Source organism: Cebus imitator, unplaced genomic scaffold, assembly GCF_001604975.1.
Source record: "Cebus imitator isolate Cc_AM_T3 unplaced genomic scaffold, Cebus_imitator-1.0 Scaffold715, whole genome shotgun sequence".
NCBI lineage: Eukaryota > Metazoa > Chordata > Mammalia > Primates > Cebidae > Cebus > Cebus imitator.
This window is the reverse complement of record NW_016108030.1, coordinates 313,120-328,763: the sequence shown is the minus strand read 5'-3', so window position 1 is coordinate 328,763 and position 15,644 is coordinate 313,120. Positions and strand designations below refer to the sequence as shown.

Genomic DNA, 15,644 nt, shown 5'->3' with positions numbered 1-15,644 from the left:
AAAAAAAAAAAAAAAAAAAAAAAAGTCAGGATAGTCATTCAGGTACTGGCTGAGATAGTTTACTAGCCATTAAGGAGACTTACTGTAAAAACAACCTGTACTTGCTTGTAGTGTTTCTACTTGAGGGGTTTACTTTTCAGTAAGTGTAATAGAAAATCCCTCCCCTCGTGAAGTTATATTCTGATGGGGAACACAGACAGACAAATGAGCAAAATACATGTTGGATAGTAGTAAATGCTAGGAGAAAAATGAACTTAGAAGGGAAAATGGTAAAACAATGAGTGCACCAGTGAGATAACACTAAGGAATATGAAAACTGGCCTATATTGGCTTCTGTTAACTGGTAAATTTAACTGAAAATAAACACATTACTGAAAAATTAAGTGTCTAGTGACACTGACCTTTTTTACCCATTTTAATAGGGTTATTTTGTTGTGATTTTTTTTTTAAGGAGGAAAATTACATTTTGCTGTTATAAATTCAGATAAGTTTGGGCCAGGCATGGTGGCCCACACCTGTAACCCCAGCACTTTGGGAAGCTGAGGTGGGTGGATCACAGGATCAGGAGTTCAAGACCATCCTGGCTAACATGGAGAAACCCTGTCTCTATTAAAAATACAAAAAATTAGCCAGGTGTGGTGGCACGTGCTTGTAGTCATAGCTACTCGGGAAGCTGAGACAGAAGAATCGCTTGAACCCAGGAGGCAGAGGTTGCAGTGAGCCGAGATCAAGCCACTGCACTCCAGCCTGGGTGACAGAGTGTCTCTGTCTCAATCAATTGATCAATCGATCAACAATAGAGGTTTTCTTTCCTCTCCTGTTACCTTGGTCCTAATATTGAATTCTTAACCCAGGATCTGAGCCTTTCTCACCGTCTTCGCTTCACTGCTATTACCCCAGTTCAAACTGTTCTTTCATCTTCCGTTTTCACCCTTGCCCCTACTCCCAACAGTATTCTCTACCCAGTTGCCACAGTTAGATCAGGTCGCTTGTTTGACTAAAACTCCCCAGACAGCTTCCTGTCTTGTGCAGGGAAAAAGCCAAAATCCTTTCCTTGGCCTTCAGAATTCTACGCATTCTGTCCCTCATCCCGTCTGAACTCTGGAACCTCATTTCCTGCTACTCTCCCTCACTCACACCAGGCTCCTCCTCACTGTTCTTGAACATGTCCCACATCCCACCTCAGGCCTCTGCATTTGCCATTTCCTCTGCTTGGATGACTCTTACACTAGATATCTACATGGCTCACTCCCTCACATTCTGTAGGTCTTGACTCGAAGGTCACCTTCTCGCTGAGGCTCTCCCCTGGCACATGAATGAGATTGCAGACCATCCCCAAACCCTAGATACAAGCATGAAGGCATGCACGATTCCTACTCCTCTTCCCTAGTTTATTTTTCTCCTGGCAGTTATAGCACTATTTTTTTCTTTCTGTTTTTGAGACAGGCTCTGGCTCTGTCACCCAGGCTGGAGTGCAGTGGCTCGATCTCGGCTCAATGCAACCTCCACCATCTGGGCTCAAGCGATCCTCCCACTTCAGCCTCCTGAGTAGCTGGTACCACAGGCGTGCACCACCACGCCTAGTTATTTTTTTAAATTTTTAAGTAGAGATGGGGTTTCACCGTGTTGGCCAAGTTGGTCTTGAATTCCTGGGCTCAAGTGATCTGCATGTCTCCCAAAGTGCTGAGATGACACGTATGAACCATCACACCCTGCCCATTTATCACTATTTAACATACCACATGTTATTACTCGTTTGTTTCTCATCTAGACTGTAACTTCATGAAGGGAGGAAACTGTGTGTTTTAGTCACTTCCATATCCCTAGTACCTAAGAGAGTATCTGGCACATAGCGGGCACTTTAACAGTATTTGTTGACTGAATAGGGAGTTTTCAAAGCAGAGTAGGTTGAGTAACAGGAATGCAACTTCCATTGCATCTTGCAAGGCCCCCTTGCCTTTCCACCACCACCACCACCAAGACTGCGACAAAAACAATTATGGACGCCCATAAACAGTCTGTTTTATTTAAAATACTGATTGTCTCCTATGTTTAAGAAATTCACCTGTCTCCTTCAGCACCCGGTATGGGCCCTTGCAGATGACACTCCAATATATGTCGATTAATTTTGATTTAAAAAAATATAGGCCAGGCCGGGCGCAGTGGCTCAAGCCTGTAATCCCAGCACTTTGGGAGGCCGAGGTGGGTGGATCACGAGGTCAAGAGATCGAGACCATCCTGGTCAATATGGTGAAACCCCGTCTCTACTAAAAATACAAAAAATTAGCTGGGCATGGTGGCGCGTGTCTGTAGTCCCAGCTACTCAGGAGGCTGAGGCAGGAGAATTGCCTGAACCCAGGAGGCNGCTACTCAGGAGGCTGAGGCAGGAGAATTGCCTGAACCCAGGAGGCGGAGGTTGCGGTGAGCGAGATTGCGCCATTGCACTCCAGCCTGGGTAACAAGAGCGAAACCCTCAAAAAAAAAAAAAAAAAAAATATAGGCCAGATGCAGTGGCTTACACCTGTAATCCCAGCACTTTGGGAGGCCGAGGCAGACCGATCGCTTACTTAAGCCTAGAAGTTTGAGACCAGCCTGGGCAACATGGTGAAACCCTGTCTCTACAAAAAATACGAAAATTAGCCAGGCATGGCGGCATGCACGTGTAGTCCCAGCTACTCAGGAGGCTGCGGTGGGAGGACTGTCTGAGCCTGGGAGATCGAGGTTACAGTGAGCTGTGAGCTATGACCGCACCACTGCACTCCAGCGTGGGTGACAAAGTGATACCCTGCCTCAAAAAAAGAAAAAAAAAGTTGCTCTTCTATACATCAGCAATGTCTTTGAAATTCTGGTTGAAAAAATAATGTATAATAGCAGTAACAAACCAATTAACATAATTATTCTCATATCTATGAATTTTGAGACAGAGTCTTGCTCTGTTGGTCAAGCTGAAATGCAATGGCACAATCTCAGCTCACTGCAACCTCCAGCTCCCAGGTTCAAGTGATTCTCGTGCCTCAGCCTCCTGAGTAACTCAGCTTGGATTACAGGTGTGCACCACCACATCCAGCTAATTTTTGTATTTTTATTAGAGATAGGGTTTTACCATGTTGGCCAGACTGGCCTCGAACTCTTGACCTCAAGTGATCCGCCTGCCTCAGCCTCTCAAAGTGCTGGGATTATAGGCATGAGCCACCGTGCCCGGCCCTTTTAGTTTTTTTAAAGAATACGAAGAGACAGACAAAAAATGAACACAAACATCCAAAAGTGTAAAGGAGAGTTGCCTTCTTCTGTTTCGGCAGGAATAGAAATCAACAGTACACTCACACAGAGGGAGAAATGACAGTTCCACAGGTCATTCATGGACCACTACTATATGCCAAGCACTGTGGATTTTAAATACTCTAAAGTGAATGAATTTATTAATTTAAAATTTTATTAGATGTAATTTCTACATAACACATTTTCTTTCAGTAGAGTAGACAGGTGTTCCCACAAATCACTTAAACTTTATTTTCCCTCTCTTATTGTTTAAATGTATTTATATATTACTTTCTTAATATGTAGTCGTAATCATAACAAAGCATTTCCGCATCCATTGTCTGACAGAGTTACCTAGTGCATCTTGGGACAGGTGTGGAGTACAGGCTGAGAATGTGGACTCTGTAGACAGATCGGAAGGACACTTACCATGCATGGCCTTGGGCAAGACCCTTTGGTGTCCACAGCTGAAAAATAAAAATAAAAACAGTACCTAATTCATGGGGTTGTTATGAGAGGATTGAGTTCACATGTGCCAAGTTCTTAGATAAGGACCCGGCACAAGTAAACATTATGTAAGTGTTAGACAAATTTCTTATTGTATCCATGAAGACACTAAGACTTAGAAAGCTCTACATTTTCTCAAAGTGACTCTACCAGCAGTGGTAGAGCAAGAACTGAAACCATATCTTTTTCTCCTCAAAGCAGGGTTCTTTGTATTCCACATCTAGTGGAAAAGCAGTAAATACCAAACTAAATAGCATGGTTGGGAATCAGACATAGATACGCAGGAATGATAATAAAATTTCAGAGTTAAAGGGGACTTACAAAATCACCAATCCAATCCCCTTTCCCATTCAAGAATTCTATCCTCCCCTACCCATCTCCTTAAGGAACTGAGGATCCTGTTTGTGTAGCCTCTGAACAGCTCCAGGAACAGGACTCACTGTTTCAGGAGGTGACCCATTTCATCTTCTAAGGATTAAAGCACTCTTCTTGTCCCCTAGTAACTAACACATTATTTCTAGTTCTGTTTTAAAAGACTAAGTCTGACTGATCCCAGGACTTTCTGGTTTTTTTTTTTTTGAGACAGAGTTTAACTCGTTACCCAGGCTGGAGTGCAGTGGCACAATCTCAGCTCACCGCAACCTCCACCTCCTGGGTTCAGGCAATTCTCCTGCCTCAGCCTCCCAAGTAGCTGGGACTACAGGCACGCACCACCATGCCCAGCTAATTTTTCTATTTTTAGTAGAGATGGGTTTTCACCAAGTTGACCAGGATGGTCTCGATCTCTTGACCTCGTGATCCACCCGCCTCGGCCTCCCAAAGTGCTGGGATTACAGGCGTGAGCCACCGCGCCCGGCCAAAGGCATCTATTTTCATCTAGTTCTTAAACATCTATATCTTTTGAAATAGAAATATCCACTTTAAGTGGAGTTTTACATTTATATCTATTTGCTAGAGTATTAATTTTTTATTTTGTATATTTTTATTCTTCCTTTAGGGCTTGAGTAGACAACTTTTTAAGTCTGATTTTAAATTATGTACTAATATGAAAATAGAGTAAAATGAATCACTTTGTGGTTAATAAATTCAATGTTCTGTTTACAGACAGATTGTTATAAAATTACTGATATATTCTCACAGAAGCAGTAAAGGTTATGTCAAATAACTACTAAAAAAATTATACTACGTAGTGTTAATGATGTTACCTTAACATACCAGCTTCAGGGCCTGCATAATTGTTTCTGCTAACCCATAAATTTTTGAGTAACAACAAAATTATTGTGATTTTTCTTACTAAATAATTCATACATTACAAAGCATGTATGTAACAGGGTCCATGAATCACTAAAGCATATAATGATCATATATCTAATGACATATCTCTTTTCATAAGATGAATTCAAATAGATTTATGTATTTAGGTTAACTAAAAAATACTGAGTTTATAAGGTTCATAATTCTATAAACAACAAAAAAAACTTCAAATCTTCTTTAAGAAGTTCAGTTTCCATGATTTGCTTTTAAAACTGAAACCTTTTGTTTATCAAAATCCTTGTTTAAGCTACTTTTCATGAAGTTTTACGGCTTTGAAATTGATGCTATAAATATCACCAGAGATAAATTAATAATATAATGGAGTAGTATAATGTTCACAACTGTATTTAAAATGATGTAAGTGCAACTAAAATAGCCATAAGCAATTCTACATAAAACCGCTTACTAGTAGTGGCTGATATTCTTTATACAGCAACTAGGATCTAAGAAACGATTATTTTCATTCACTAACACTTTACCTGCCTTACATTGGTCTTATCTTAAGTAATCTCAAACCAAATGTATCATTTTAATAATGGTACTAAAAATGATCCCAAATGAAATTTCATCTACTTAATCAAAACTAGGTTTCATAAATTTTTTTAAATTCTAAGATTGCAACACATAAAATGATGTCAACATGCTTTAACTATTTTAATCTCTAACATTTTTTAACTGCATGCAGTCATATTTTAACCATACTAACATGGAATTCTTTGCTAATTTTTAAAAATTATTTTTAATTGTGATAAACTACACATAACATAATACTTACCATCTTAACCTTTTTTTTTTTCTTTTTAGATACAAGGTCTTGCTGTATTGCCCAGGCTGGAGTGCAGTGGCTGTTAACAGGCACGATCATGCCACACTGCAGCCTTTGAACTCTTGGGCACAAATGATCCTCCTGCCCCAACCTCCCATTAACTGTACCATTCAATGGTTGTAAGTACATTGATGTTATTCTACAGCCATCAACACCATCCATCTACAGAATGCTTTTCATATTGTAGAACCAAAACTCTGTACCCATTAAACACTAATTGTGCATTGTCCTCTTCTCCTCTTTAATAATTTTAACAGCCTTAAGATATAATTCACAGCCGGGTGTGGTGGCTCACACCTGTAATCACAGCACTTTGGGAGGTCGAGGTTGGTGGATCATGAGGTCAAGAGATCGAGACCATCCTGGCCAACATGGTGAAACCCTGTCTCTACTAAAAATCCAAAAATTATCTGGCTGTGGTGGTGCACGGCTGTAGTCCCAGCTACTCAAGAGACGGAGGCAGGAGACTCGCTTGAACCCAGGAGGTGGAGGTTGCAGTGAGCCGAGATTGCGCCACTGCATTCCAGCAACAGAGCAAGACTCCGTCTCAAAAAAAAAAAAAAAAAAAGATATAATTTTCATGCCCTAAACTTTTTTCATTTAGAGTGTACAATTCAGTGGTTTGCATATACTCACAGAATTGGGCAACCATACCACAATCAATTTTAGAACAGTCTCATCAGCACCAAAAGAAACCCCAGACCCCTTAATGGTGACCCCCAATTTCTCCCCAATCTCTCCAGCCCTAGGCAACCACAAACATACTCTGTCTCTATAGATTTGCCTATTCTGAACATTTCATATATATGGAATTATAAGAAATCTTTTATGACTGGCTTCTTTTGTTTAGTGTAATATTTTTAAGATTCATCATTGCTATAGCATGTATCAGTATTTCATTCATTTTTTGGATAATATTCCATTATGTGACTATGCTGTATGTTACCTAGTCATCAGTTGATGGATATTTGTTTCTACTCTTTTGCTAGCACGAATAATACTGATATGAACAACTGTGTACAAGTTTTTGTGTGGACATATATTTTTAGTTCTCCAGGAGCAGAACTGCTGGGTTATATAGTAATTCCATGTTTAACATTTTGAGCAACTGCCAAACTTTTCCAAAGCAGCTGCACCAATTTACATTTCCACAGCAATGCATGAGTTTTTCAATTTCTCCACATTCTTACCCATACTTATTGTCTTTTTTATTACAGTCATCCTAGTAGATATGAAGTGATATCTTATTGTGGGCTTTTTTTTTTTTTTTTTTTTTTTTTTTTTTTTTTTTTTTGGGACGGAGTTTCGCTCTTGTTACCCAGGCTGGAGTGCAATGGTGCGATCCCGGCTCACCGCAACCTCCGCCTCCTGGGTTCAGGCAATTCTCCTTCCTCAGCCTCCTGAGTAGCTGGGATTACAGGCACGTGCCACCATGCCCAGCTAATTTTTTGTATTTTTAGTAGAGACGGGGTTTCACCGTGTTGACCAGGATGGTCTCGATCTCTTGACCTTGTGATCCACCCGCCTCGGCCTCCCAAAGTGCTGGGATTACAGGCTTGAGCCACCGCGCCCAGCCGGGCTTTTCATTTTTCTAATGATTAGTCGAACATCTTTTCATGTGCTTGTTAGCCATTTATATATCTTGGGGAAATGTGTGTTCAAATCAAATTTTCAATTGGGTTGTTGAGTTTTAAGAGTTATTTATATATTCTAGATATAAGTCCCTTATCAGATACTATGATTTGTATATATTTTCTCCCATTCGGTGGGTTCCCTTTCATTTTCTTGATAGAGACCTTTGGAGCACAAAAATTTTACATTTGGCTGAAGTCAAATTTGTCTATTTTTTCTTTTGTCATCTGCCTTTATTTTAACCTTTTCCATAATATTATACGTTGGTGCAAAAGTAATTGTGGTTTTGCCTTTTTTTCTAATGGCCAAGCTTCTGTTTGTGGAAACAGTTTTAGCCATATTTTCATTAAAAGAAAAAAAAATTCAACATCTGTCTCCAATTTATATTAGAAAACTACTCTGTGGACTGTGGTCACTACTAACAACACTTATTGCTGGGAAAGCCCTGGTGAAACATCTGTCAAGCACATAAAATGATATGAAAGTGAAAATAGTAATTAAGATTTGTGTTCTATTGATTGTGTAGCTTAAGTAATTTTTCATTACTAACATAAGATTTAAGAAGTATAAGTAGTTAAAGATTCTGACTTGGCACTAGTCATTAGCATGTAATTGAACTAGTAAAAAAGATCAGTTAAAGCTGTGTTGATTACCACCTTATCTTTGAAAGGCAATTAAAGACCTCAATCATTGCAACAAGATTTGATTGTGCAGGCTTTATCGGACATTGATCTTTCGGCAAAGTGCAGTTACATTTTCCATTAATTTACAGTAACACAGTTTAACTCTGATACCCTAGACTGTTGACCCAGGTAAGATGTAATGCTGAGTACTTGTTTAGGTTAAGATGCCCCCTAACATCATTATTGTCTGAATAGTAAGTGCTGAAAAACAGTAGATACTTAATCCACTAGCTTTAGGATAAGGTTTCTGTTATCTGCATTAGCTTTTCAGTGAAGTGAAATCAAGATCTTTGCCTTTTAGGTCATCCCACTTATTCAAACATCATTCTTTAACAGAGTTAAAAGATATTTCATGAAGAACTGTAGATGTTCCAACTTACAGTTTTGGGAGAATGTAAATATAAATGACCTGAAGTAAAATGTACTTTAAAAAATACATATGGTTTTTAATAATTAAAAATGTTTTGGCCAGGCACGGTGGCTCACACCTGTAATCCCAGCACATTGTGGGGCCGAGGTGGGCAGATCACCTGAGGTCAGGAGTTTGAGACCAGCCTGACCAACATGGTGAAACCCCGTCTGTACTAAAAATACAAAATTAACCAGGCATGGTGGCGCATACCTGTAATCTCAGTTACTCAGGAGGCTGAGACAGGAGAATTGCTTGGAGACAGAAGTGCTTGATCCCAGGAGGTGGAGGTTGCAGTAAGCCGAGATCGCGCCATTGCGCTCCAGCCTGGGCAACAAGAGTGAAACTCCTTCTCAAAAAAAGGTTTCAATTTTTATGGAAGTCAACATTAGAAAAATAATAATGCCCAAGTATGTGTGTTGCAGTAAACTGTAACTGTTCGAACAATTTGGCATTTTAGGACATCAGCACTAAGAAAACAGAGATTTTTGTATTAACAGCCTGTCTCATGCTCCCAAACAAGTTACTGCATCTTTATAGCGGCTCACAACTTACACAGGAACCAAGAATTTTGCCTAGAAATTTATTCCAATACGGATAATTCATTTGCATAGAAATAACAATAGAAGAAATGCAAGACTTTGTACTAAAAGTACACCTTGATTAAAACAGTTTTGGTTGGATTATTTTAAAGACAAAAATCCTATCAAAGAAATATGACAGAAAAGCTAAATCAGTGGTTTCATCAATTAAGAAAACTCCTGATACACAGAAGGGCAGGGCCTGTTTAGCACTTCACGAGCCACTGCAGGGTTAGTAGGCGTGTGCCTTCAAGGCACCTCCTTCTCTCCCCATCGCCTTATTTTTGAAATCCCTTCATTAATAAAGTCCTTTAAGTATAAATATAAATATATGGAGGAGAAGTATGTGGATTATAAAAATAGAGCTTTTGCAAAGACAAAAGGAAAACTGATGTACATTTTCAGGTAGAAAGGTCTCGTTTCATTCTCAGATTACAGGTGGAAAAACTAAAAGGAGGAGAGTTACTAGCCTCAGGTCAAAAAGTAAAACAGCACTGATACTAAAAATAGATTTAGTCGCCTGACTTACACATTTATACTTTCTCCCTTTTAGGCCTTAATTGCTTTGGTGTAATATGCAGCTTTAAAAACTTAAACCATTGCTCTTCAATGGGAAGTACTGTTTTCAGACTAAAAGTTTACAAGACTTAATAAATCTAATGAATGATATTTAAATTTTTAAACCATGCCTTTACCCATTGTTGAGTTCATCCTTCACCATGATCAACTCCATCAGATCAAGAGGTCTATTGATTTTCATGTAATACAAGAAAATATTACATTTGCTTAATTGTTACACAGTGAGTGCATGAGACAAGAAATCAAGGCTCTATTTAATGCTGCAAGCAGCAAAGAATTACAGAGATCAATAGGGTAGTTTGTCAAAGATGTTCTCCAAGGAGACTTACCTATCACCATACGGACAAGAAGTCACACTGACTATAGCTATTGAAAAACAGGTAAGCCGAGTCAGCAGTACAAATTATCAGAAATCAAACAGGCCAGTGTGAAAAGAGGTGCAACTCTACTGAAAAGCTGTATTTATAGTCTGGTAATTAAAAGCCATTTTATCAGCCTTGTGCTGGGACCAAACCTTTACAGCCAGTATTGACAAGACCAGCAGCAATGAATGAGCAGTATTTGACTTAAAACTTATGAGCTATAGTTATTTAACTTTGCCCATTACAGAGGAAATCAGTTCTAGCCTTTCCTGCAAAATGCTAATAGTCAGTTGTTTTATTTTTAATGAAGCTTAATGTAACACTATCTCCTTTGTGTAAGGCATTCATTTAACCAGTGTCAAGTATATTCTTCTGGACTAAATATATTGGCATAAGTACTTCTTTGATTAAAGTGTTGTTTAGAATTGCTTTTAGACAAGTGAACATTACATATATTTGAAGAACAGTTCACTCTGTAGCTCCTTTAAAATGACTACCTTTAACGAAGCTAGACTGTATTACTTCATTATTCTGGTGTCTTCACCTCTATCACTTCCACTCACTTACTCTACCGACTTGGCAGGAGTAAGCATCCAAATGCTGAATTTTATAAAATATTTTGCAACAAAAATGTGTAAATGTTGCAGAGTATCAGTGACACATTAACAAAAAATGATATGTAATGTAGGTTTGTAATTATGGGGGAGACCATAAATCTTAAACACCCATTGGGTTAGAAATTAAATAGTTCTACTTAGTTCTCCCTAAATTACTCCAAATTTCTGAAATTTACCATTCATCTGGGTATTCTGTGACTACCCCAACGATAAATTTTTTAAATGACTTGGCTTTCGAAAATGCAATTAATAAAATTGAAATGCAAAAGTGCCATTAGGTCTTAACATTTCAGCCCGCTCCCGATTGCCAATAAATCTATGGATATGTACAATTTCAATTAATTGCTTTTATAAACAGTTACCAAATTTATTTTTCTGCCTCTTTCTAGAAGACCTTAATTGTTCTTACAGCTTTATAGGAATGCTATTTTAACTTTTAGTAAATCTTAATTTCATTCACCTTGCTACACTTATATTAACCAGTTATTCTTACATTTTAAAAATGATATGGTTTGGGATTCTTTAAGCAACAAGAAGTTTCAACATTATACTCCAACCCCTCCTCCAGGTAAATGGCACAAGGCCTTTAAAACATTTCTACTACAGTCCTGGCAGCTGAATGGCTGAGACTTGAGATTACAATCAGATTCTCATTAATTTTGGATTTGCCAATGATACGATATTATCTCCATCATCTAGCCTATTGTCTTCTACTTCTTTTTCCGTTGTTTTATAACAGATTTTCCCCCCTCCTCTTTTGTGTGGGCATCTATATTTTCTCTTCAGAGTTGATTTAAATTGTTAATACCTAACTAATCTATTACATTGTAATCATTTTTTATCTGTAGGTTAACCTAGTTCTAGAGAAAAAATGGTGTGAAGCTTCATGTGTTTGTAGTTCCCATTAGCTAAACAGAGTATGCAATATATAACAATGTACAAAACGCTTCACGTCTTGAGGGCAATGATTCATCTTAAAGCAGCAGATATCGTAGAAAGAAAAATATTTGCAAAAGTTTTATTTTAAAGGATCAAAAATAAATACCGCATATACACACAGAGAAAATCCACTGATATTTATGTTCTTTGACGTACACTTTTAATACATGGCACCTTCGTCTTCTTTATTGAGAAAGTAAACTGTTATGGGTCCATAACTGGTATGCACAGTCTCTGTGACTCTGGCAAATAACCAGGAGCCAAGTCCATATAATAAAGTTGGAATACCTAGAAAACAAACGAATATGTATAAACATCAGTGCCTATTAATCATCCAAGTTACTAATCACATATAACACTTTTCAGCAGTGCTAACAAATGATAATGTGATAAAATATAAAAATATTACTCAACATTGACTGTGATTATCTAAGGGCTCAATTTCATCAACATGGAATATGGTGGCAATTACGTGCGTCTAGAGGTAACTACTACAGACAAGGAAGGTATAAATTTTAATTCAACTATTTCATTAATTCATTATCCTCAAATAATTATGAATTCTATATTCTTTTCATAAATAAACAAATGGAGACAAATATTCATTAATTTAGTTGCAGATGCTCCTGATTATTAGCCTTAAGCTAAAATTACTAGGTTAACATTACTGTTCTTTTTTTCTTTTCTTTTTTCGATACGGAGTCTCACTTTGTTGCCAGGCTGGACTGCAGTGGCACAATCTTGGCTCACTGCAACCTCTGCCTCCCAGGTTCAAGCAATTCTCCTGCCTCCTCCTCCCAAGTAGCTAGGACTACAGGCACGCCCCACCACACCCAGCTAATTTTTGTACTTTTTTAGTAGAGACAGGGTTTCACCAAGTTGGCCAGGATGGTATCGATCTCTTGACCTCGTGATCCACCCACCTCAGCCTCCCAAAGTGCTGGGATTACAGGCATGAGACACTGAGCTCAGCCAACATTAATGTTAAGTTAGTAGCAACAATACTGGCTGAAGTAATTTTTGTACAACTTAAAAGAAACTGGGTCAAAGAGCTGTCTTTAAAACCTAAGCTAAGGCAAAAGCTAACTCTACGGAAGATTTCAGTACAACAGGCAAGAAAAAGAAAAGCTATTATCAGCATTCTTTTCAATTGATCTGAGCCTCGTTTCAACCAATTTGAAATCGGCATAGTAGACTTCAACATGTGTTTTTTCTTCGGAATTGATAAGATTGTGCTGCTTTGAGATGAGTTGCCATTTGTGATTCATGAAACTAAACACAGTATCCAGAGATATGTATTAAGCACTCACATGCAGAGAAGTCTCTGTTGGACACAAAACAAACTTTTGCTTTTCCTATCGTTTTTAAGGTACTTAGTTAAAATCAATGACTAACATGTTAAAACATATGTAATAAAACCATAGGCACATGAATCAATAACAAATATTGTATGTTCTGCACAAGCATTAATTTGATGCTCGTATGTGGGAAATGGGCAGAAAGTGACACTTTAAAAGGACAGCTGTACATCTGGAAAATCACTTTCTTTCAAGTAATAAAGAAAGTCACACATGCTCTGGACTAATCATATTGCTAAATTTTTGTCTTATTTTTCTGCAAGAATACATTTGCTGCATTAAGCTCTTTTGGAGTGTGTCTGCTGAACTACTTTGTGCTTACTCCCTGAAGCTGCATTCCAGCCACTGTGGTGCCAGAGATTAATCAGGAGAAGCATCACATCACTGGCTGGTAATGAGAAGGGAAAAAAAATGCCCATTCAGGCTGGCACCTCTATTTTTAGGAATATACTGGGTCACAGTTTGTCACCATCACAGGGTTCCCTGGAACTCCCATGAAACCTTTTATTGTGTATCACCTTCTTTGCCCTGATAATGTCCAAAGAATCTCTAAATACCTCAGGGAAATGTCACCAGAAAATCCACAAAAAGTAGAATAATAAAGCAACTTATAAATCATTTAACCACAAATGAAAAAAAAAAGGCAAGTGGCACAGGGGTGGGAGGTGGAAAAAAAATAATATGAACAAGATAGGCAGAAATGAGACAGAAGTAGAGGGAGCAGTTGAAATAAAAAATAGGCTGGGTGCGGTGGCTCGCACCTGTAATCCCAGCACTTTGGGAGGCTGAGGTAGGTGGCTCACGTAAGATCAGGAGTTCAAGACCAGCCTGACCAACATGGAAAAATCCCGTCTCTCCTAAAAATACAAAATTAGCCAGGTGTGGTGGTGCATGCCTGTAGTCTCAGCTACATGGGAGGCTGAGGCAGGAGAATCGCTTGAACCTGGGAGGCAGAGGTTGTGGTGAGCCAAGATCGCACCACTGCACTCCAGCATTGGCAAAAAGAGCAAAACCCCATCTCAAAAAAGAAAAAAAAGGAAAAAGAAAGAAAAAATAAATTTAAAATGCAGTATCACAACTTCAGAAGCTGAAAATCAACGGAGCGAGGAAAAAAAAAATAGGCTCTAGATGCAATTACTAATTTTCTGAACATACTGAGACTAAAATATATAAAACATGCCTCTTAAACCAAGGCTAAGGATATAAATTTAAGGAATACCTGGTGACAAGGAGAATTTTGTTTTATAGTATTTATCATAGTTTTCAGTTAAAATACTGATACTTAAAAAAAATTCATACTTTTGAAAAATCACAAATACAGAAATAAATGGCCAATATCTTTCAGCTAAGATGAAGGGCGGATCAAAGAGTACTAGCTTAATAACTGTATTATGTCTAATTAAAAAATAACTAGGAACCATTAGCAGTAATGCTATTTGACAGGAGATGGAGTTATGATCTCAGTCAGAAATTCTGTATTTTTTCCCCTTCCTGTCTGTTTATTTAATGCAGTCAGACTAATATCCAAAATGGTAAGATTTGCCACTTATATAACCTATATATTACAAAATCTTCTTTGTAGCACATATGATTTAAAGTCTATAAGATTCTATGAAAAATTCAATTTTTCTGAAAAATTAAATTTATATCTGAAACATGTAATATCAAAAGATCCTGAAAATCAGTTCTTTGCATAATCACTTTGAGTCAGCTGAACAGGAGGTAAGCCACTGTCAAATTAAGCACTTTAAAAAATTAGAATTCCTCAGTAAATCCCATTCATTCCGATGGTAAGTTGCTTTTCTTAAATCTCAATCTACTTCTCAGCAGGATACCTAGACTGGTAAACCATTAGTAAAATATCAGCTTCCAACTGAAGGGAAGGCAGAGGAGAAAAGGAGTAAATGGGTAAACAGAAATCTTTATTATTTACAAAATGGAAAAATGAATTACTCTAGTAATTACTAATTTGGAAGGGAAAAAGAGGAACAAAATCCTAAGTATAATATTAATAAGATATGTACTTGATCATCCAGGGAGACAACTGTACATCACAGAATAGGAAAGGACCCTATTATCTAATTCACATCCCCTCTAAAAAAAGAAAAATAAACGTTACCAGATGTGTTCACTACTTTAAAACATTTTTAAATTCCCTTTATCAGTATATGCCAATTTGTATTAAAGCATGCATGAGAAAAATGTTGTTCTTTTTGCTTAAGTTAGAACTCTTATTCCCATTTTAGCAGGATTTTTAGAATTTCCAAAAGGCCATACAGACCATTAAATCACTCTTCCACATAAAAACAAAACAAAAAACACTACAAGTGCTGTTTCTTTCCACTTTAAAAGGTTTTACGGCCGGGCGCGGTGGCTCAAGCCTGTAATGCCAGCACTGTGGGAGGCCGAGGCGGATGGATCACCAGGTCAAGAGATCAAGACCATCCTGGTCAACATGGGAAACCCCGTCTCTACTAAAAATACAAAAAATTAGCTGGGCATGGTGGCGCGTGCCTGTAATCCCAGCTACTCAGGAGGCTGAGGCAGGAGAATTGCCTGAACCTGGGAGGCGGAGGTTG

The 15,644-nt window shown here is 38.0% G+C and overlaps 1 protein-coding gene across 1 annotated transcript in view; it reads right to left on the bottom strand.

Moving 5' to 3' along the window:
- Positions 1–11,767: 11,767 nt before the first annotated feature.
- Positions 11,768–15,644, bottom strand: part of CUNH15orf61 (chromosome unknown C15orf61 homolog) — a 6,106-nt gene continuing 2,229 nt past the window's right edge. Inside the window, exon 2 of the mRNA XM_017518949.2 lies at positions 11,768–11,995. Within this exon, the coding sequence (XP_017374438.1) occupies positions 11,868–11,995 (128 nt within the window). The 3' untranslated portion in view covers positions 11,768–11,867. The remainder of the gene's footprint in view (positions 11,996–15,644) is intronic.